At 47.3% G+C, this 21,883-nt stretch overlaps 1 protein-coding gene across 3 annotated transcripts in view; it reads left to right on the plus strand.

Moving 5' to 3' along the window:
- Window positions 1-21,883, plus strand: part of MAPK8IP3 (mitogen-activated protein kinase 8 interacting protein 3) — a 59,647-nt gene that overhangs the window by 15,867 nt on the left and 21,897 nt on the right. The window contains exons 5-12 of one of the 3 annotated variants that reach the window (XM_066640361.1): window positions 2,631-2,775; window positions 7,637-7,883; window positions 8,744-8,843; window positions 9,082-9,200; window positions 11,353-11,364; window positions 16,370-16,387; window positions 20,738-20,795; window positions 21,362-21,514. In XM_066640361.1, coding sequence (XP_066496458.1) covers window positions 2,631-2,775; window positions 7,637-7,883; window positions 8,744-8,843; window positions 9,082-9,200; window positions 11,353-11,364; window positions 16,370-16,387; window positions 20,738-20,795; window positions 21,362-21,514 — 852 coding nt within the window. The remainder of the gene's footprint in view (window positions 1-2,630; window positions 2,776-7,636; window positions 7,884-8,743; window positions 8,844-9,081; window positions 9,201-11,352; window positions 11,365-16,369; window positions 16,388-20,737; window positions 20,796-21,361; window positions 21,515-21,883) is intronic. The other 2 variants (XM_066640363.1, XM_066640362.1) reach the window with 2 other exon arrangements.

The following is a 21,883-nucleotide window of genomic DNA, read 5'->3' on the forward strand; positions in this document are numbered from 1 at the left end:
CAGGAGCTGCTTGGGTTGGGGATGAGAGTCCTGAGTTCTGTGTGATGCTATAAAAACATGCTAGCCAGGAACATCATCACGGAAATATAAGGCTCTCTGGGCTCAAGACTTGCCTTGCCTATCCAAGCTGGCCATTGAATCTTTCTGGAACAGGAAGGTCTATAAAGGACTTCCTGTTTGGGCTGAGGCTTTCCTCCTTGGTTCTGACTCCTGGCTCCTGTCTTACTTCCTAGTCTTCTGACTCTCTTGAGGTTGCTGCCCAAAGTACAGCCCTGACGAACATCTAGGCTGCGTTAGATCAGCCTACACCAGGGGTGTCCAAACATTTTGGCAGGAGGGCCACATCATCTCTCTGACACTGTGTTGGGGGCTGGGGAAAAAAAAAAGAATTAATTTACATTTAAAATTTGAATAAATTTACATAAATGAATTTATTAGAGATGGAACTTATATGAATGAATGAAGGTCTTGCAGTAGCTCAAGGCCTATAAAAGGCCTGGCACAAAGCAAGGCCAGCCTTTCCTTCACTGTCACTGCTGCATCACAGATGTGAAACAGCAAGTAGTGGAAGGAGCCCTTGTCCCACAGCTCAGGTGAGAGGTAGAACAGTTGTCCTCATGCTGAGAGCAGTTGCGTTGGGCCAGAATGGGCTCCAGCAAGTCTCCAGTGGCTCATTGGAGACTGGGGGCTCCCCTAGGGCCTGATTGGGAGCCCCCGAGGGCCGCAAGTGGCCCCCGGGCCAGGGTTTGGGCACCCCTGGCCTAGACTGTTGGAAGCCACACCAGCCTTGAGGTTGGACTGGTGGCCAGGCGCTATCTTAAACACACATGTTTATTTTTGGAATGAATGGGGATGGACACCAATGGATGTTTGTATTCATTTCCGTTACTTTCAAAATGAATGTACACTGCAACGAATGGCAATGAATATGAATTCTGTTTTAGAGCCTCAGGGCCCAATCCTGTCCAACTTTCCAGCTCTGATGCGGCCATGCTAACAGGGGTGTGTGCTGCATCCTGCGAAGGGGGGGGATGTCGCTGGGGTGCCTCCTCAAGGTAAGGGAATGAGCTGCATTGCATCTTAATGCTCTGGAGAGTTGGATAGGATAGGGTCCTCAGTTGTAGCTTATAGCTCAGTAGTTTAGTGCACAAAAGATTCCATGTTCGTGGCATCTCTGGGAAGGGCTGGGGAAAGACACTTGCCTGGAGAGCCTTCTGCCTGTCTTTGTTGGTAAAACTGAGGGGGTTTTACACAGGATTCTAACACAACAGGCAGTAGCTTCATATGTATCTAGTTGGTCCACCATCCTGTTTTTAATCATGGCTGACCAGACGCTTTCATGAAATCTAGAAGCAGAGACTGGGAAAGAACAACCCTTCCCTGCTGTTTGTCTGCCCATCCATCCATACCCCCCGCCCCCAAAAAGCCTAGAAGTTGTAGAGGTTCCATTTAGTTATCCTGACTAATCATAACTTTTTGGAACTCTCCACCATGACTTTGTCACTTGAAGACAGCAGCATTGAATTTTATAAATTCATTTATACTTTTAAGAAATATTATTTCACCCACATCTATCCTGAATCTACTGCCCATCAATTTCAGTGGTTGGTCCTAACTCCCAATCTTATGGGAGGGGGAAGAAGAACTTCTCCCTAGCCTCTTTCTGTCTTCACCATTTTACAGTTAAGCACTGCTGGACACATCAGTGTCAGTGTTCCAGCCTGCAAGTGCAGGAAACCTATGGAAGCTATGGAACTGCTAGCCACCTGCTCCCCGCCCACGAGGAAATAATCTCTGTTCCTTTGGATTTCCTCCTTATGCCCTGGCTTCTCATCCTTGAAGCAATTTGAGTGTCTCGTCAACCCCCCCCCCCCCAGGTCTCTGGGGTTTTGAGTTCCATTACAGTCATTTCCTACAAGGTCACAAACAGAGTGCCTGCAACTGCCTCTCAGCTGGATCCCATGGGAAATGCTGTTCTGGTGCAGCAGAAGCAATGATCCATGTGTCCTGGGTGGAGGGTCAGCGGGACAGGGCATTAGCTTGCTACTGCAGTGCCAATGCCAGGGTAAACTCAGATCAGTTTAATGCCACAAGGCTGCAAACGTTCACGTTGCACAGAACTTGGTTTCCTGTATGATTCCTGCAGCTTCAGAGTTGCCTGTGTTACCCAACTCAGATGCAAAGGCCAGTCCAAGACTTCCTGGCACCTGGGGCAGCGGGCCAAATGCAGCCATCCTCCCTTCAGCATGTCACATGCTGCTTCCCCCTCAGAACATGCCAGCCACTGCTGACTTCTTCTACTCCTGTGTTTGAAAAGGAAGAAGGAGGAGTGAAGTGCATAGCAGAGGAGAGTGTGGGCTATAGTCTCTTTCTGAAGCGACACTAGCCCACACACTCCTCTCCTCTGCACTTCCTCTTTTGCTGTGGGCACCTCTTTCTGTTTTGAATTCAGGGAGTGGAAGGGGGATAAGAGTGGTGGAAGGACACCTGTGTGAATGCATGTAACTCGGTCCCTGAATATTTCGCATAAGGACTATGTTGGGATATTTTGTTGACTTCTCCCTTTTAACAATCTGCTGGTTTCTCTGACATTCCTCTCCCTCCTTCTCTTTCTGTCTGTCTCTCTGTAGCAGGAAGGAGCGTCCCAATTCCCTGAACGTCTTCCCCCTCGCAGATGGCATGGTATGTGGGCAGGGGGGGGCCAAGATCGCCCCCGCAGTGGACCACTGGCACCTGAGTGACCTCGGCCAGCTGCAGTCCAACTCCAGCTACAAGGTTTTTTACACCACCCTGGAACTGAGGGCTTTCCACCTCTTTGTCAGTGGCATCTCCATAAGGACAGAGAGACCTTTGTGTGTCTGTAACCCTTTGCAGGCTAGACCTGTCTCAACATTGAGGCTGGCTTTGGTTTAACTTGTGTGTGAGGTTTTCCTTCTGTTTCTTTAAATAGAGGTGTTTTCATGTGCCTGGATTGGCCTGCACTTCCCTCCATCTTCCCCAAATTTTTATTAAGAATATCTATATACTGCTTTTCAACCACAAAAACTTCACAAAGCAGTTAACATGGCGAAGCACAATGAAAAGATGATTCCTTGTCCCCAAAGCGTTCACAGTCTAAAAAAGAAGCAGAAAGAGCACCAGCAAACAGCCACTGGAAAAGACGGCATGCTAGGGTGAAGAGGAACAGTGACAAGGAGAGTTTCTTGGCTTCTAACCAGGGTCTCCTTTGCTCTTTTCCAGTTTTGGATTTTCCCCACACATGCCTTAGTTAAATAGTCCCTCCTGTGTGTGATGGTCTGGTAGTGTTGGAGTCAGGACAAGTGTGCCCCATGGACAGGGACAGGGAAGTGTGTGGTCTTGTTCCACCGTAGAGTATAGGGGAAAGATTGGGCAGTCACATATAATGTGCATAACAGAATTCTGCTGCCTGCGTTACCGACCTTGGTACAGAAGTTAATCCATTTAGACCCAAATCCTAACCAACTTTTCAGCACTGGCATAGCTGTGCCAATGGGGCATGTGCTGCATCCTGCAGTTGGGCGGCACTCACGGAGGCCTCCTCAAGGTAAGGGAATGTTTTTTTCCCTTACCTCCGAGCTGCATTGCCCTTGTGTCGGTGCTGGAAAGTGGGTTAGGATTGCACCCTTAGTTAACGTATTTCTATACCATCTATTAAAATCATCTGACAAAATACAAAAACAGAACAAACAAGCAAAAGCTCCAGCATTTAGAAGTTGCTTACCCTTCCATATAGGACCTCTCTGGCTGCAGAAACTTCAGCAAGTCTGCTTCCCCAACATCGGGGTCTACCTGATGTTTTTTTGCTAGTAAAGGAATGTGTGATTTTTCAAGAAGCTGCTTTCTGGTCCCAGTTCCTGCAGTCTGTGTTACTCCGAAATCAGAGTGTACCTGTTGCCCCATTTAAGCTACTTGGGTACATCACTCAGGGCTGGCCCAAATCTTTCCAGCATGCCCTTCTTACCTGGTGGCACAGCCCCTGTGTCCACTGCTCCTTCTCCCACTCCCAGAATTGAACTGAAAGCAGGGAACGGAGCAGAGGAAGTGTGAGAGAAGAGTGGTGGACTGAAGGATCAGACACTCTTACCCACCGTTGTCCTCTACATTTCCTCTTCCTCTTTTTAAATCCAGGAAGCAGGTAGAGGACAACTGGCAGAGGCAGGGGGTAAGGACCCCCCCCCCCAATCCATTGCTTGAGACAGCTGCCTCTGTAGGCATTATGTATGCCTGGGCCTGATATAGTTGTTTAAAATACATGCTGTGAAGATTCCTGGTTTTCTCCCAAGCGTAGCTCATAATGCCGTCTTATTTCAAGCAGTGGAAAAGCCCAGCTGGCCTCATGTAAGCGAGATCTGTAAGCTGATAAAACTGCCTGAGAGGAATTGCATGTCTCATAAACGGAAGTAATTTTTGCCTGCAGATTTGGTAACGCGTGGAGCAGGCTGGTGACTTAATATTTGTTGCCCGGGGCATGCAATCAATACCGCAGGAGATTTTAATTTATTTTAAATTATTTTTTAAAAAGTGTTGTATTCTGTTACAATATTAACACTTACGGTGTGCTAGAGTTAAATCTTCCTTGTTCCACTTTCAGTTCAGCCCTCGCTATGTGTGCTAGCATACCAATCGCCAAAGATAAAAAACCAGTGCCACTCAAGATACTTGAACCTCACTGGCACACTTCATACCCAATTTCTAATCTGCTGTCTCCGTAAAGCAGGGCATAGTTAATAATAATAATAATAACAACTTTATTTTTATCCCACCTTTCTCCCCAAAGGGACTCAAGGCAGCTTACAACATATAAAAACAGAATTTAAAAACAAATAAAAACATATTAACACATCATAAAAAACAGCAGTCAGAGTAAAAAAAATAGGTAAAAAGAGCATAGAGCAGCAGCAAGTCATAAAAGAATCAGGCCTGTAAAAATAATAAAAGATGTTAAAAAGATGTTAAAAGGCCGAGAACTCAGAAGGCCTGTTTAAACAGAAGGGTCTTCAGGCCTCGCCGAAAGGTCTCAAGAGAGGGAGCCATTCTTAAGTCAGGGGGAAGGGAGTTCCATAGCGTTGGTGCCACTACTGAGAAGGCCCTATTTCTTGCCGCTGCCCCACGTACCTCCCTAGGCGGCGACACTTGTAAAAAGGCCTTCTCTGATGACCTAAGAGGACGAGCCGGATTGTACGGGAGCAGGCGATCTCTAAGATACCCTGGTCCAGAGCAGTATAGGGTTTTAAAGGTCAATACCAGCACCTTGAATTGGGCCCGGAAATGAATGGGCAGCCAATGCAGCCGCTGGAGAAGCGGACTGACAGAGTCGAACCGCCTACCTCCAGTAACCACACGGGCCGCCGCATTCTGCATTAGTTGCCTCTAAAAGCACAGGACTGCAAAGGGTTAAGCAGCCATCTTTTCTCAGTCTTCATTGTCATTCTGCTGTGCTTTGTTGTGAGCTGTGAAATTGTAGCTGAGACAGTGTGAGATGGAATCTTGGGCCAACGTTGACAAGATTCTCAGGCCATCTTTATACTGTTTCAACGGAAATGGGGAGCTCGTGGCTGAGAGCGGGCGCTGAGAGCGATTTGGGTTGTATATGCTTAGTCGAGGTTTGTTTCGGGGGCCAACTGTCACAAGTGCCTCTGGGAAGAGGGCAGTGCCCATTTTTCTTTCCCAAGGGCTTCCTACATTGGTCTTCAAGTGGTCCCTGTCCCCCAAGGAGGTCAGCTGGAGGAGTGAATGGGATGGGGTTGTAGCTCAGTCAGAGCCCATGAGAAGGTCCCCAGTTGGCAGCATCTGCATGTAGCAGTGGGAAAGACCCCTGTGAAACCCTGGAGAACTTCTGTCAGGTAGTGTAGACAAGACCAAGCTATACCAGCGTACATAATACCAACCCTTGCACATAGGGGAATGGTGGAAATGTTCATTTGGTCTCTTACAGGGCAATCCTACGCATGTCTGCTCAGAAGTAAGACCTTCTGTGTGTAATGGGACTTACTCCTGGATAAGTGTGTAGAGGATTGCAACCTTAAAGGGCAACCATGCTCCTAGAAACACCCTATAGCTTATAGCCCTAGAACTAAGAAGGGAGCGTGTACTTAAGGCAACCTGCTCAAGCTGTTTTGCTAATCCATATGAAAATAACAGGAAGCTGGACTAGATGGGCCTATGGCCTGATCCAGTGGGGCTGTTCTTATGTTCTCATGTTCTTACCCCCCCTCACCCCCACATCTTATTGTGCATGGTGGGATTGTGTTGTCACTACTTTTTGCACCACTCAAAGGGTGGAAGAATGGAAGAGCCATAGATCAGTGGAAGAGCAACTTCTTTGTGTGCAGGACATCACAGGTTAAGTCCTTGGTAGGCTGGGAATGAAAGTCCCCTGTCTGAAACCTTTCAAAACAGCTGCCAATCAGTGTAGAGACAATACTAAGTTAGAGCCATGGGTCTGAGTTAGCAGCAGCCTTCTATGAGGTGGGGAAAGTATTAGTGGAATTCTGCTGGACTCCCTCGGCTCTAGCCCTGCTTGAGCCATGAATTTTCCAAAAGCAAATTCCTCTTCCCTATTTTGAAGGGGAGCATGCAAAATTGACTGGTATGATAATGTGGGTGGAGGTTATTGGATGTAGACAGATGGGGCTTAGCCTTCTGCAAATATCTGTCTTGGTATTCTTTTGATTGATTCTTGATTTCTTTTGAGTTCTCTTTCAAGTCAGTGCTGGACCCTTGATGGGGTCCTTACGGCTTGCCCTCACCTGTGTTTGTCTCCCAAGCAATTTGTTCAAGCAGTTGATGTATGAAGCCTGCCGTTTTCGTGCAACGAGAGCCAGTGCGGTCCAGTGCCTAGTGGGGTTTGTCCCTTCCGACTCTGCGATGCTCGTAGTAAGACAAACGTTTTGAGGCTGCTTCAGGAATTGTCCAATCCTGTAGGTGGGCTGGACCTTCTCAAGAACATTTCTCCTTCATTTAAAGAAGGGAAGCTGGAAAGGAACGTGATGTTTGTTCAGTGTTACCCCCAAGTAGTGTTTCGGTTTCAGGATTCCTCAGTGGCTGTGCAAAGATAGTTGCTTACCCTCCTTCAAACTTGGCTCGTCATACAATTTTTCTGAGGAAAAGATCTCATCTAAAAAGTCAGTCATTGGCCCCTGCCCCAGGCCCACAACACAACCAAAAGGAGGGCTGTGCCGTGATTCTCCCCTCTCTCCTTGACTCTGGCGCAGAGTTGTGAAGGAGGAATCTTGGTTTCTTTAAATCATGGTTCCGTGTGTCACCTGAACCTGTGTTCGCCAACCTGGAAATTAAATTGAGATCAAATCCTAGCTTCATATCTTGGTTTGTAAACCACAGTTAAGCCACAGCTCCTGTGTTCAGATGACCACGTTGTGACCTAGTGGTTCAAGATCCCACTTTTCAGAGTCCAGACTTGATATTCTAAACAGTGCACCGCACTGGCTCCAGGTTGTTCATTTGTCGTGCTGTAATGCTGCTCTTTTTAGTACATAATGTATCATGCCGCTTCAAGGTAGCTACCCAGCCAGTCAGTAGAGAAATTAACTGATACAGGTGGACGGCTTCTTTTTTTCTCTCCCCCACCACCTCTCCAAACACCCATATGTATTAGTGCCCCAATGATGAAATGTCTGAATCGGGTCAGTCCTCGGCAGCGGCCACACCAAGCACCACGGGCACAAAATCCAACACCCCCACCTCGTCTGTGCCCTCTGCCGCCGTCACCCCCTTGAACGAGAGCCTTCAGCCCATGAATGACTACAACCTCACATCCAAGAATAACAAGCGGGCTCGGGAGAAGCGGAACAGTCGGAATATGGAAGTCCAGGTCACCCAGGAGATGAGGAACGTGAGCATAGGTAGGAGTGGCTGATGGGGTCAGCGGGTGACTGACGTCTTGGGCACCAGCCGTGGTCCACCGCTAATGTTTGCCCATACCTGCGCTTAGGGGCAGGATTGGGCCCAGCGACTGGCAACTGTCATTTTATTGGTGGCCACAAGCAGCCTTCTTCTCACAAGGCCCCCGATGTAGTGTTGTCCTGGGTGTTTTGGAAAAAAAAAAGTCAACCTCCAGTAGGTATTTTTATCAGGTGCATCTGCAACTCAGTGTCTAGAGAACCTTCTTTGCCTGGCATCATAGGGAAGGGCCCCCACCTGGAACCCTGGAAGTCCATTTCCTGTCTCTTTTATGATCTTGTTTGATCTCAGTATAAGTCTGAGAAAGATACATACTCATTTTTTTTTAAAGCAGATGAATTTAATTTGGGACCATGGCTTCTCAGAAGGGGGTTGAACTCTTTGTCCTCCCCCCCCCCAGCCATTTTCCTGATTTACTTTATCCCCTGAAGCTTCTGTTTGCCCTGTGGAGGAAAACACGGAGCCAGCAAAAGCTACTCTGCTGAGGATAGTAGCAACTTGGGGGGGGGGGGATATGATTTTCACTGAGACCATTTTGCAAGAGGAGAGGGTTTAATATGCTTTCCTTGTCCACTCTATTCCTAATCCTGTTTGCTCCCCCACATCTGCTTTTCGGACAGGCCCCAAACACATGGGGCTAAAGTGTGCATTTGTCATGCTGTGCGGTTTGGCCCTCAAGCATGAATTGCCTTGCCCAGTGCCTGTCTTTATAGGTGGTGGCATGCGTGCACATCACAAGTCCTGAAGTTTTGTGGGCCTTCTACAGTGCAACTGTTTCTCATTGCTCCACATCCTGCTATAGGAATGGGAAGCAGCGACGAGGGATCAGATTTCCAAGACATTGACTCCACGCCAGAGCTAGACATGTGCCAGGATCCCAGGCTGGAGCGCACAGGAAACAGGTACGCATTTCGAGTTTGGTGTAAGCCAATGTGCCCTTTAGAGTTGCTCACACACCCAACTGGTGGGAGATTTAGCATTGGACCAAACGAAGGACATGTAATTAGCCTTTGGAACTCACTGCCACAAGACGCAGCGATGATCACGAGTTTAGATGGTTTTGAAAAGGCGATTGGACAAATCAGTCCACAGTTACTAGTCAAGAACAACGTTCTTTTTTCCCCCCTCCTTGCTCAACAGCCCTACCCAGGGGATTGTGAACAAAGCCTTTGGGATCAACACTGACTCGCTGTACACTGAACTTACTGAGGTGGGCTCCGAGGCCATCGGGGATGTGGATGAAGGAGCAGATCTGCTAGGTAAAGGATGCTCAAAGAGCATGATTGTTCTTTTTAAACAAATGTTGCTTCGTTTATCCCCATAACTGGTAGGTCAGGTTGGAAGATAAAGCCCTGGGGGAAAGATCCGTAGATGGTTCAGCTGGTTTGTTGAACTCTTTAAGCTCAAGAGGCAAGGCTGACATTATTTTGTTAGTTTATTCATTTAAGAGATTTATATCAAGTTTTCCATCTTTCTGGGAGGTCAAGGCAGCTCACAATAAAAGGCAAATCAAAACAGTCGGTAAAAGTAGTCAGTTAAAAAACAGTGAACTTTGGGGCAGGATTTGAACCCGAAGCCCAAACCAGATGCTACACAAATGTTATGTAATATCTGGTTCCCAGTTTTAGGTGAACCGGAGCAATGCAGCTTCTCTTTAAAGCAAAAGAGCACTGTAAGGGGGTGGGTTTCACTCTCCTCCCCTGCACATTCCTTTCCATTTAAATAATTTCTCCCCCTCCCCCCCGCTGCCTTTCATGTGTTGCATGGGGCTAATACTTGGGTGGAAGGACACACGGCTTCCCTACCACAGCCTCACTTTTTTGTAGACTATTTTCCTTTTGTTGCCCAGTTAGAATCTAGAAAGGAGACTGGAGTTGGGGGACTGGCCAATTTAATAACTCAGGCCAACACACATTTTGCTGTCTTAAAAGTTGGTTCTATTCCTGGGTATATTTGGGGTGCTGATTCCAAAAAATGGCCTCAGTTTTGCCCTATCACATCTAGTTTCGGAGAGACAGCGTAGCCTTGACAATGAATGGTTCAAACAGCTTCCTCGTAAGTCATGGCATAGGTTTCTTTACTAAGAAGCTGCTTGAACTATTCACTAACAAGACTATACCGTATCTCCAAAACTAGACATGAAGGGGCAAAACAGATGCCATTTTTGGCATTGGGGCCCCATTTTTGGCATTGGCACCCCAAATTCATATAAAACCACCATAAATTTTGAAAAAGAAAGCTTTCTGACCCTCAGTTTCACAGCCCTGTGTAACAGTTGTGATTGCTGGGAGGATTGTGGGGGGAGCAACACTGTATTACTTCTAGGTGGTCTGCTTCCTTTGGAGCATAAGCTTTCCCTTCAACTAAGAGGGAGTGTCTGCTGAAGAGAGGGGGGACCCACAGAACACACACAGGGTAAGTGCCGTCCTGTCTTTGTCCAAGGGGCAGAGTTTAATAATACCGTGAACTTTTATTGTACAAAGTGAGGTGGGTGATCTGAGATGGACCACAAATTCTGGACTATTCCATACATCCCATTCAGGCTGTAGGGCTTTGCACGTGCTGTATTTCAGAAGCCTTCCCTATGCAGAACAACTGCGCTGATGTAGCAAATGAACATAGCAGAGGAAAGGTTTTAGTGTACACCTCTCTCTGATTTGTTTGTTTGCCCCGTGCATGACTTTTATTTACTTTTGCAGGAGGAGGGTTCTAAAATATATATAAGTGAAAGGTCCAGAATTCAACCACCTTATTCCTCCATTATGTGTAGTTAAGCCTCTAATGCCTGCTCAAGTTTTGACCTTCCTAGCCAAGCACGGTCCAGCAGCCGTAACGGGCTATCCCCCTCCAGCTCAGTGGACCGTCCGTGTTCACTGTTCTTCCCGTGACTGCTGAAACGAGGCTGAATCGTGCTCGCCAACGTTCAGGGCCGGTGAGTTGCGTTCGGCTCAGCGGGCCACTCTGATTGAACGTTGGAAAAGCCTTCCCACGTCAGTGGCGTTTTTTATACTACTTGCCAAGTTGAGAAAGAGAATGTCAAGGACAGCAGGCCACAGCTTTGGCATCCTGCAGTTTAAATGGAAAGTGTTGTAAGAAGGCGGGCAATTGTGGTGTTTATCATGGGAACAGCTAGGCTCCTCCTCACCCATATTGTCATCTGAAAAACCGACCCCACCACACTCCCCCCCCCCAAATGTCCCCTACGTAGATCCATGCCATTTGCAGTCATGGTGGGTCCCGTCTCTACAATTTCATGCCTTTTGACAGTGAAATGGCAAAATCATTGTTAATTTTTTTTATTTTGTTGGTTTTGGTCACTTATTGACTCTTCGTTTTGTTTTGTTTGTTTCCCCACTTCCTTTATCCCCCCCTCCCCTTGTCTCTCTGTGCTTCGCTGGACATGGCCCATAGGGGAGTTTTCAGGTGTGTATCTCTCTTCTGTTCAGATTCCTGCTTTGCTTCCCTGTTTTGCTTTCTTTTCTCCCCTTCCCCTCTCCCCTTTCTTGCATTTTAAATTGGGTGATGTGGGTATACACATGTGATACTCCCCTGCTGTCGTCCAATCACAATTGGCTTTGCAGAATTGGTCCTGCCTCTCCCTTGTTTGATTGGCTTGCACAACTCAGATTCTGAAACCCCAACCTGTAGATCATCTCTGCTTTTTGCTCACATATCTGCTACATCTTGGTAAGGCTTTTCTTTGTGGCTTTATGAAGCTCTGCTCCATTCTTTCTGCTTTGACCTTCTTTGGAACTGAGGTGTGTGTAGGGGGGGGAAGCTTTCTGTTAATTTATGTCTGCTATAGGGCAGAAAGTTCTTTTTTTTTTCCCCCTTGGGAAGGCAGTTCACCCCAGTACTGATTTGGCCTCCTTATTCAGAATGAATTGAAGAGCCAAGCTTGCTTCATTTAGTCCCCCAATGCCTCAGATCAGCTTTAGCACTTGTTTCCTTGAAATGTGGTTTTGAGGGTCTGTTCTTTTAGGATGAGGCCAATGTCCTGTTCAAGGCAAAGAAAAGCTTCAGTACTTTGGAGAGCTCCAACCGGGGCTGTCGATGAACTGAGACCTTAAATGCTTCCAGGCCCAGGATCCACTCCCCCAGACTCCACCTCCCTGCCTGGAGAATGTTTAAAGCCTGACCTGGAGTCTTGTACTCTGTCTCCATTCCATCACATCTCTCCTGGCCTGTTGCCAATGGTGGTGTGCAGACTTGGGGGAATGCGAAGTTCTTGGCATGGAAGAGGCTAGCTCTCTGATGGACTCTGGCTTAGTCTGGGGTCTCCAGCTCTTAGATCTCCTAGTTGGCTTCAGCCTGTTGTTGGAACTGGATACTGTGTCCAAAGCTGGTCCTTCTGATCCAATTGCTCCCCCCTTATCAGGGTTGCTCAGGTCCATGTTTCTGTTGTCACAAGCCTGCAACTGAGAGATGCAGTTGAAAGTCAGCTACCTGGAGGCTGAAACAGCAGCCAAAGGACACCTTTTCCAGATGACCAAAGTGCTCATTTTTTAGAAATGCCAAAGTGTTGTTAACTACATTGTACCGGGTACAATTCTGGTTGCCTCGCTTCAAGAAGAGTTGGAACAGTTGGAGCATTGTGAAGTCTTGCATTGGTGGTTGAAGTGAGCTTCTGTTATCACCAAACTGGGCCTAGGCAATTAGCAGGCTATCCTAGCAACCTACAAGGATCACGAAAGGATCTGAATAAAGTAGGTCACTCTGCTGGGTCAAATAGGGAGACATCAGTGCTGCACGGAGTGCCTGTCCTGCCTGTCGTTGCTTCAGTCACATTTGAGAAGGCGGCAACAGTAGAGTGGAAGAGTGGGGTGGTGGGAAAAGCCTCTAGCCCAGGGGTGTCCAAAGTTTATGGCAGGAGGGCCACATCATCTCCCTGTCACTGTGTCGGGGGCCAGGGAAAAAAGGATTAATTTACATTTAAAATTTGAATAAATTTACATACATGAATATATTAAAGGTGAACTTATAGGAATGAATGAAGGTCTTGCAATAGCTCAAGGCCTATAAAAGGCCTGGCACAAAGCAAGGCCGGCCTTTCCTTTGCTGCCGCTGCTGCATCACAGATGTGAAACAGCAAGCAGTGGAGGGAGCCCTCATCCCGTAGCTCATGCGAGAGGTAAAATAGTTGCCCTCATGCCGAGAGCAGTTGTGTCAGGCCAGTGAGGGCTCCAACAAATCTCCAGAGGGCCAGAGGCTCATTGGAGACTGGGGGCTCCCTGAGGGCTGCATTGAGAAGCCTCGAGGGCCGCAAGCGGCCCCAGGGCCGGGGTTTGGGCACCCCTGCTCTAGTCTAACCCACCCTATGTTTGCCGTGCCTTCATTTCTGCTTCTACTTTCTCCCCCTGTCCCTTTCAAATCTGAGTAAGGTGATGGTGGGCAGCTGCGCGAGCATTCCCATTCTGCGGAGTCAGAGCCCGATCCTGTGGTCCGCGGCGCGCCTCCGCAGTGCGGACCACAGCCGCAAACGTGCCATAAGGGCACGTTTGCAGGGCTTACTGCCGGGCTCCCGCCAGAGCTGGCTCAGCTCCAGCCGGCACTGAGCCAGCGTGTGGCGGGCATCCGGGTTCCGCGGCTTGGCGGTCTCCCTGACCGCCAGGCTGTGGAACGGGAGTTGGAGGCATGGTCAGGGGCGTGGTCGAGGCGTTCCGGGGGAGGGGGCGTGGCTGGGGGCTTGGGGGGGCATGTCGGGGGCGGGGAGAGGCATATCCACGGAGATGAGCTCCGCAGGATCCAGGGCACTCAGGCAGTGCTGCTCGCCCTACATGAGTGCCTTCACTTTAGCGGCGACCAAGCAGTCACCGCTAAAGTGAGTAGCCCCATTGCGGGGCTGCTTCCCTTACTCGGGGGAAGGGGGCGAATGTCCCCTTCTCCCGAGGAGCCTACCCATGCCCTCCGTGGAGCCGCCGGGTCCTGCAGCTCTGGGCAGCTCAAGCTTGGGCTACCCGGCTACTGGGAAAGGAAGCAGGGGATTGATCGGCGACATTTAGCATCCCACTAAGCTCCCTTAAGCCACACCTGCAGCTCTGAACATTAGGCAGCTGTCACATGAGCACAAGGAACTGGAAATCAGGAGTGAAAATACTAAAGAACCAAACACAGGGGATACTATTGTCACCCCTGGAGAAAACTTCCAGCCTGACCCAGAAGGCTTTGTAGTTCAACAAAGCCCCGGAGCAACCAGTGGCCAGCCTGCGTGGCTGGAGTCATTCCAGAGTCAAGGAACCCCAACAAGCGTTGACTGGTGGTATTATGGTAGAACTTTGGTGTAAGACAGTTTTATTTCCCATGCTGAATCTCTGCTCCCTACTTCTCTATCCTCAGTGCTATTGTTAATAGTTAAGCTGTCCTTAAGCAACTAGACTTAAGACAATGGATGATGCAGCAATAATTCTTGCAAGTGCAGCGTTAAAACATGTTGCTTCACAGCCCAACACACATTTTGGTGCCTTAAAAGACATCCTTGGATGTGTATGGGGTGCTGATTCTAAAAATGGAATCAGTTTTGCCTGATCAGCCTTAGTTTTGGAGATTCAGCGGGATTTTGACGGACAACCTTCAAAATCCAATTGAATCTATGAAATGTGTGTCTTCAAAACTAAAACCGGTAGGACAAAACTGACGCCATTTTTGGAATCAGCACTTGAAATATATCCAAGGATAGGTCTAACTTCTGAAGCACCAGAACATTTTTTTTTTGTTGGTTGGATTGGGTCAGACCAAGAGCCAAACTAGTATGAACCCAATCAGAACCACTTTTGTGTTGTGTATTACATTGGTTGACTTATAGCCTGGGATGAGGAGTAGCAATGAAACGTATTGAGAGACGCAGCATATATGTCAGCTGGATGCAGGTATACAAGAGCTATGTGAAGGACTGGTGTCAAGGGGTCGCCTCTGCTGAGACCTGCACTTCAACATTGGGCCTACTATTGATTAAGTGGAACCCCCTGCAAGAGCTGCCCTTTCTCCTTTCCTGCCTGAGCAAGGGAGCGCTCTTGGAATGAGGAGAGAGGAGCTGTAGCGTCCTTCTGTCTCCTTGCATTTTTTTCCTCTGGTAGCAAACCAGGGCATTCTTTCAGTTTCATTCTCTGTTCTGAATAGTACTGAAGGGTCTTCGGTACTTTCAGTGCTGAGTTCTGGCTGTCTTCACATCAAGAATGCTCTTTAAGTCTATTGCTTGTGACACATGGGAATGACAGACAAGTAGTTTTATCCAAGGGACTCATTTTTCATTCAACCTGGGTGCAAAGATGGGTTTGCAATCATCTTGATGCCCAGTTTTTGTTCCCCTCGAACACGTCTCCTTGGATGTACACATTGATTTCATGGCCAGAACTGGAGCATCAGGACTTCATTCCTGGGATCAGGGCCTCTCTTGGTTCTCCTGCTTCTCTCCCTGATGGACCTTTGCCTGTCAGGATTAGAGTTGACCCTGCAGTGGAAATATTCATAATGGCCAAGTTGGAGATGTTATTTCAGATGGGTATGTTGCTTAAACCAACAGTGAAAAAGACATCCAACATTGAAAAGGGAATGGGGGGGGATCTGCAATGAAAACAGAACATGCAACTTGTTTAGTTTGGCACTTCTTGATTGGCTATCAACCCAAGATTACCGATGACTGAATTCCGAAAGGTTAGCCATGAAGCAGCAAAGACTCTTGTAGAATCTTGGAGCCTGTGGGCCCAATCCCATCCAATTTTCCAGTGCCAGTGCAGCCATGCCGGTGGGGCGTGCGCTGCGTCCTGTGGTGGGAGAGGCAGTCACAGTGGCTTCCTCAAGGTATAGGTACATTTGTTCCCTTACCTCAGGGCCGCATTGTGGCTGCACCGGTGCTGGGAAATTGCATAGGGGCTCTGAGTAGCTTGTCTCAGCACAAACTTTGGGGCACAAAAAGGTATGCAGAAATAAATTGGTCCAGAAGGTAGTACAGCACTCTGAGTTCTGTCTGTTCATGGACAACATTCTACCAGAGGAACATTAGAGAAGACATTTCAAATCGGAAAGTTGGAAAACAGAAGCAATGCTTTCCACAGTCCCTTTGTCCAAAACTGTTCTCTCCTGTTGTGTTTGACTCTTCCCTTATCCATGTTATCTTTTTGGTTACTTGCCATAGGGGTGGATCTGTGGATCCTCTAGAGCAGAAAAAAACTAATCCTAGATCAACTCATTTCAAAATCGGGCCCTATTTCCCTTCCTACTAAGCTGGAGCAGAGGGAAAACTTAGAGAGGTTTTCCCGAAACACATTGAATCTCCATGCTTATACATGCTCCGAAGGTGCATCATCATTTTGCTATGTACAGATTTGGTATTTAATGGCTGCTCTCTTTTCTCTCTCCCCCTTTCTTTCCTCCTCTTTCTGTCCCTCTGCTCCTCCCCTTCCTCTTTTCTCATATGGAATGATTTTCATAGTACGGGACGATTTCTTTGGTAAGGCGAAGGCCATTTTTAAACATATGGGTGTTCCCTTCTCCCCTTTCCTGTTCACTCACTCAACATCTCATCATGCTTTTTGGGGCGATTTCTCTGGTCTTTTAAAAAAATTATTATTATTTTACTTTGTCTCTGTGGTGGTGATCATGTTGTCTTGTTGGGAAGCAGTAGACAGTTCTTCCATGGCCATCGTTTGGGAGATACGCTGTCCTGTCTGGGGTTGTTAATCACTTTGATGTTTCAGCTGCCTGTAAGATGCAGGTCAAGGGCCGTGGCTGTGAAATGAGTCGCGTCCCTGGTTGTTTTTTTATTTTATTTTAAAGAACTGTTACAATAGGAAAGCAACAAGAAGATGTCCTTGATGGGCAGATTCTGCGCAACTGGCTCAAAAGTATCTCACTTGAGTTGCTTAGGGAACTGGTGTACCTTCTATTATTCCAGGTTTCAAAAAACAATTCAAAACACTAATAAATAATCCTCTAAATAAACCATTATTTAGAAATCACTTGGTATAATAAAATGGCACATCGAGCTTAGAAAGACTAAACTAAAGCTTTTCTCCCTGACATTCTAACTTTCTACAGACAAGGAGCATTCAGTAATGTCTTATCCAGCCCGCATTTACAGCAACACCAGGGTGACCAAACCATGTGCTTTTAAACAAAAAAATGCAGATCATTGCTGGGTTGGTTTTAGTTTAATAGACTTAACTCAATGCTACATGTATTCTGAAAACAAATCAGAATTCTGTGCAAGGAAAAAATTTAATTCTAGGTAAATTACAAAATAGACTAAGTCTTGCTTATTTTATATAAATTATTCCACTCTTCATAGCTTTGGGGAAGAGCAAGAGATTTCAACATATATCCTGTAGGCTTTGGGCTTCATTTATTTTAAAGCAGCAGCATCTTCAAGCATTGAATCTCTATGATTTGGGGATCTGGAATTCAAGACTAGAAAATTTCCAGGAGCCCCATTAACCAGGCCCCTAAAATTTGATGTCAGTATCTTAAAATCGAAATATTTTTCCACCCTTGTGGAGGAGAAATATTTTTCCACCCATATATAAGGAGAAGTCAGGATGCTACTAATTCCCCCCTTCCCGTTCCCAAATTTAAAAATCACTTCATTATTTCAGATTTTTTCCTCCAAGTGTACTGTATTTCGAGTGTTAAACAAAAGTGTAATATGTGAATGTAAGAAGTTCATATATCATGCAGGAACACAAATTCGGGGGCTGGGATTGGCTGGAGCTCCCTCTTGAACCTTTACTCGCTGGTAAGCCCTGGGCCTGCTGCCACGGAATGCACGAAACAGCCTATAGTTTGCAAATATGCTGGAGTTTTAATCCCGACAGCCAACGTAGCTCTGACTTTTCGTACTTAGCCGTAGCGGGACATGCAGACCACACGCCGTCTGAAACATCAGAAGTGATTCATCTCCTCCTGTCATTTTGATCTTTGCCATTTTGGTTTTTATTTTCGTTTTTTGTTCCATTTTGCTGGGCACTTGTCTTTGCCACCACATACTCATCCCATCTCATTGTGGGAAGAAGTTCCATGTACTGCCTAAGTATGTCGTGATGTGCTCCCGCTTCTCATAAGCTGCCACGGTTTGTCTTTGTGTGTGTGTGTGTGTGTGTGTGTGTGATTTTCCTTAAAACAAACAACAAAATGTTTGTCTGCCTAGTGTGAAATGGAAGACTGAGTGTGGAAAGGAAGCATGGGTGTACAACTTCGGGGTTAGACACTGGTGCTTCTGGAGTTTTTCTACAACCTGAAATGAGGGAAAATCAGTACTCAAGGCTGGCTCACCCATGAGACAGACTGAGCTGGTTGTCTCAGGTAACAGATTAGCATGGTGGTCTGTTACTGTCTATACCCACCTTGTTGCCCTCCTTCTCCACTGCTTCTCCCAAGCATCTCAGGTCCCCTAGCTCTCTTCTAGTCAGACGTTGCCCTCCAGTACTCAGTGATGCACCTGCTGCTACAGCTGCTGCTTTTAATGCTCCCTGAATTTGGAAGAAAAGATGGGAACGGAGTGTAACAGGAAGTGTGGTGGAGGGGAAAGCGATGGGCTGGAGCACCGCTCTCCTCCGCACTTCCTCTTCTGCTCTGTCCCCTCTTGACCTCCCTAAGTTTCAGCCCACGAGGACCAGATTGGCCTCCTGTTGAAAACGTTAGTTTTTTCCAGCCATAGCGAAAAGCTTGTGAGAACAAGGCACTGAGAATCCAGACACCATTTGGCATGGCTGGGACTAAACAAGCTACAAGGAGATCCCTCCGTTTTCAGAAGTGCCCGTATTCCTCGCAGAAGGGTTCAGGACAGTTTGCATGGAGGGTACAAACTAAGGCACCAAGCCCTATTGTATTTTCAACAGGTGACATTATTATTATTACTTTTATTTTACTGCAAAATTTATATATCTTTTTTTTCAACAAAAACAATTCATCAAGCAGTTTACCTGGCGGAATAAAAGAAAAGATGCTCCAAGCACTAGAAGGTGGTTTGTAACATACATTTTTTTTCTTCACATTTTTATACTGCCCTTCCTCCAAAGAGCTCAGGGCGGTTTACGCAGCTGCTCCTCCCCTCCTTCTTGTCCTCACAACAACCCTGTGAGGTAGGTGAGGCTGAGAGAAAGTGACTGGCCCAAGGTCACCCAGGAAGCTTTGTGGCTGAGGAGAGATTTGAACCTGGATCATCCAGGTCCAAGTCCACCTCCCAAACCACTACACCACCCTGGCTCTCCTGCCAGGACCCTTGTGTAGCTCCATATCTGGACCCATACCTGGTCCATACCTGGACTCTTGTGTACTATAGCACTGCTGTGGTTGCTTCTGTGCCCACAAAGCATCACTGGGAACAAATAAAACATTTAGCTCTGTTAATGGTACACGTTTGCATGGTGTATAGCTATACGCACCAAGTCGTGAATTCACAGGGCAATTTTTTTTCCAGGGCACCATCTAGATTTGGGTGGGTTTTTGTTGCCATTTTTGTTTTGCAAAGTTGCCTTCTCCTTGGAACTTGAGAACAGATCCATCACAAGTTAGATTTTCCCTCTACCACCAGGTGCCCAGAGAGCCTGATTGGTTTAGATTTGCACGGGGCGTTCAGGAGCATTTGTTGAACTGGGCCGTCAACCTGTGAAGCTGGTTCGTCAGCGGCATGCCCAAATCAAACTGCTAGGCCCTCGTCACACTTGTGCAGCCACACTCTACATTGTCTTCAAGGGTAGTCCCACACAGAGTTAATTACAGTAATCCAGTCTCAGTGTACACCAGGGGTGCTCACACTTTTTTGGCTCGAGAGCTACTTTGAAACCCAGCAAGGCCCGGAGATCTACCAGAGTTTTTTTTACAATGTTCGCGCCATCATAACATATAACATTTATGTGTACAATGTATGTTGGTGTACCTTGAGCCCCACTGAGTATAACAGGACTTACTCCTGAGTAGACATGTCTAGGATTAGGCTGTGAGGCTGCAATCCTAGCCACACTTACCTGGGAGTAAGGCCCATTGAGTACAATGGGCCTTACTCCCGGCGTTTCCTCCCAGAGGCACCTGAAGGGGGGGGGTCGGCACTCCGTGATCTACTCATTTTGCCTCGCGATCTACTGGTAGATCGCGATCCACCTATTGAGCACCCCTGGTGTACACAATGCATGGATTACAAAAGTCATCAGTATTTAGATTCAAGAATAATCTTTAGTGCAACGGTTTCTTCTGCTCGTCTCCTGGGGTCAACTCTACTATAAAGCAGGTTGAGTGGGCTGCTTCTGGCAGCCATTTCATGGGGCTGTCATGACAGTCATCTAGCCAGGGACCGTCTCCCCATGGATGGTCTGTGTAGAAAAGATGGCAAAATGGCACCTTGCTGCTTCTCCTTTTCCCAGTCTAGTAGAAAGGGAATAAAGGGAGAGAGATTTGCAGAGAATTGCAAGAAGGAAGGAATTAGCGGTGTGGTTTTAATAGAAACGAGGCGGAAAGGAGGGGAGGGGGTTGCTGTTTGATGATTCATTTCAGGAAGCAAAATGTCATGAGCCTGCATGGTCATCTTAGGTAGAAGTCTGCCCTTGAGTGAATGGATAAGTCTGTATTTACAGAGGTTGCTACAGCAAGGAGTTTGTGCCCCACTTCCAGGATTCCAGCAGGATGGGAGTCACTTGATGGGAGTCACTTGTTCTGCGCAGCAGACCATGTAGCAGTCAGGCTCCCTCATCCAAACCTCCTCTTCCTCCTAAACAAAAGTTATCTAGAAAAGCATCAGGTTCCCTTTCTAAAGCAGGCAGTTCAAGCTTGGGTGGCCTCTTTTATTATTTGTTTTCTCTTCCGTCCCCAGGAATGGGCAAAGAAGTGGGGAATCTGTTGATGGAGAACAGACAACTCCTGGAAACGAAGTAAGGAACCATGCTTATTCTCGAGATAGTTGTGGGTGTAGTTTTGCTGGGTGGGAGGGGCAGGAAGGCTGTGTCTCGAGGAACCCCCCTAAGAGCGTAGGATCAACTTTTGGGTGAGTTTGGGCAAGCATTTATCATTTTTCCAGGATTGCAAATGCACCAGGGATTTCTGGTGCCTGAGACTTCCCAGAGCCTGTAGCAGTGTCCAAGTGCCGCCACAGCTGTTGCCCCCCTGACCTGGTGGTACATCTGCCAGGGCTCCTCCTGCTTGATAGCTCTGAAAAGTAGGAGAGGAATGGAGCAGAAGAGAAAGTGGCCTCTGTGACTGCCACCCAACTGCAGGATGCAGCATGTGTCAGGGCTGGAAAGTTGGTTATGATTTGGCTTGTCTCTGAGCTCCTGAGATTTTTTTGCATCTGGTTTAGTAAGCGTCCCCCTCTAACTGAACATAAGCATTTAGGTTTGAAGTTGCTCCTTGAACACTTGAGCCCCCACCCCACTCTTCTGTTGCTGAATAGCTATGCCTACTGAACTAAATGCACTCTGTGTCTTTCACTGTCCCGAAGAAATGCTTTGAACATTGTGAAGAATGACTTAATTGCCAAGGTGGATCAACTCACTGGAGAGCAGGAGGTGCTGAAAGGAGAGCTTGAAGCAGCCAAGCAAGCAAAAACCAAAATGGAGGCCAGAATCAAGGAACTCGAGGAGGAGCTGAAAAAGTGAGTGTCCTACCCCTGCCCAAGAAGCTTCTCGTCCGGAGGCACCTAGACAAGAGTTCTTTAGGGCCAGACGTGATCCAAGGAATCTGTGATCATCTCCTGCAAAATTCATTTTTAACTTAAAGGCAACTATGTGGTGTTTGTGCATGTGTCCATCCTATTTTGATCAGAGCAGTGGTCCGTGGCACCTCCAGAACCATGCTCACAATCCAAATTGGCCCTCTTTTTTTTCAAACATTGGATTTGGGATTGGGTCAGCATTCAGCATGACTACTGTAGTCCAATGAGGAGGTCTTGTGTCCTTCTTTGGGCTGCGAAGTATTTTCAACCTGAAGCTAGGCTGAGTCCTTTCCTGTTACACTGATAGCA

The sequence above is a fragment of the Tiliqua scincoides genome, chromosome 13, assembly GCF_035046505.1.
Source record: "Tiliqua scincoides isolate rTilSci1 chromosome 13, rTilSci1.hap2, whole genome shotgun sequence".
Taxonomy (NCBI): domain Eukaryota; kingdom Metazoa; phylum Chordata; class Lepidosauria; order Squamata; family Scincidae; genus Tiliqua; species Tiliqua scincoides.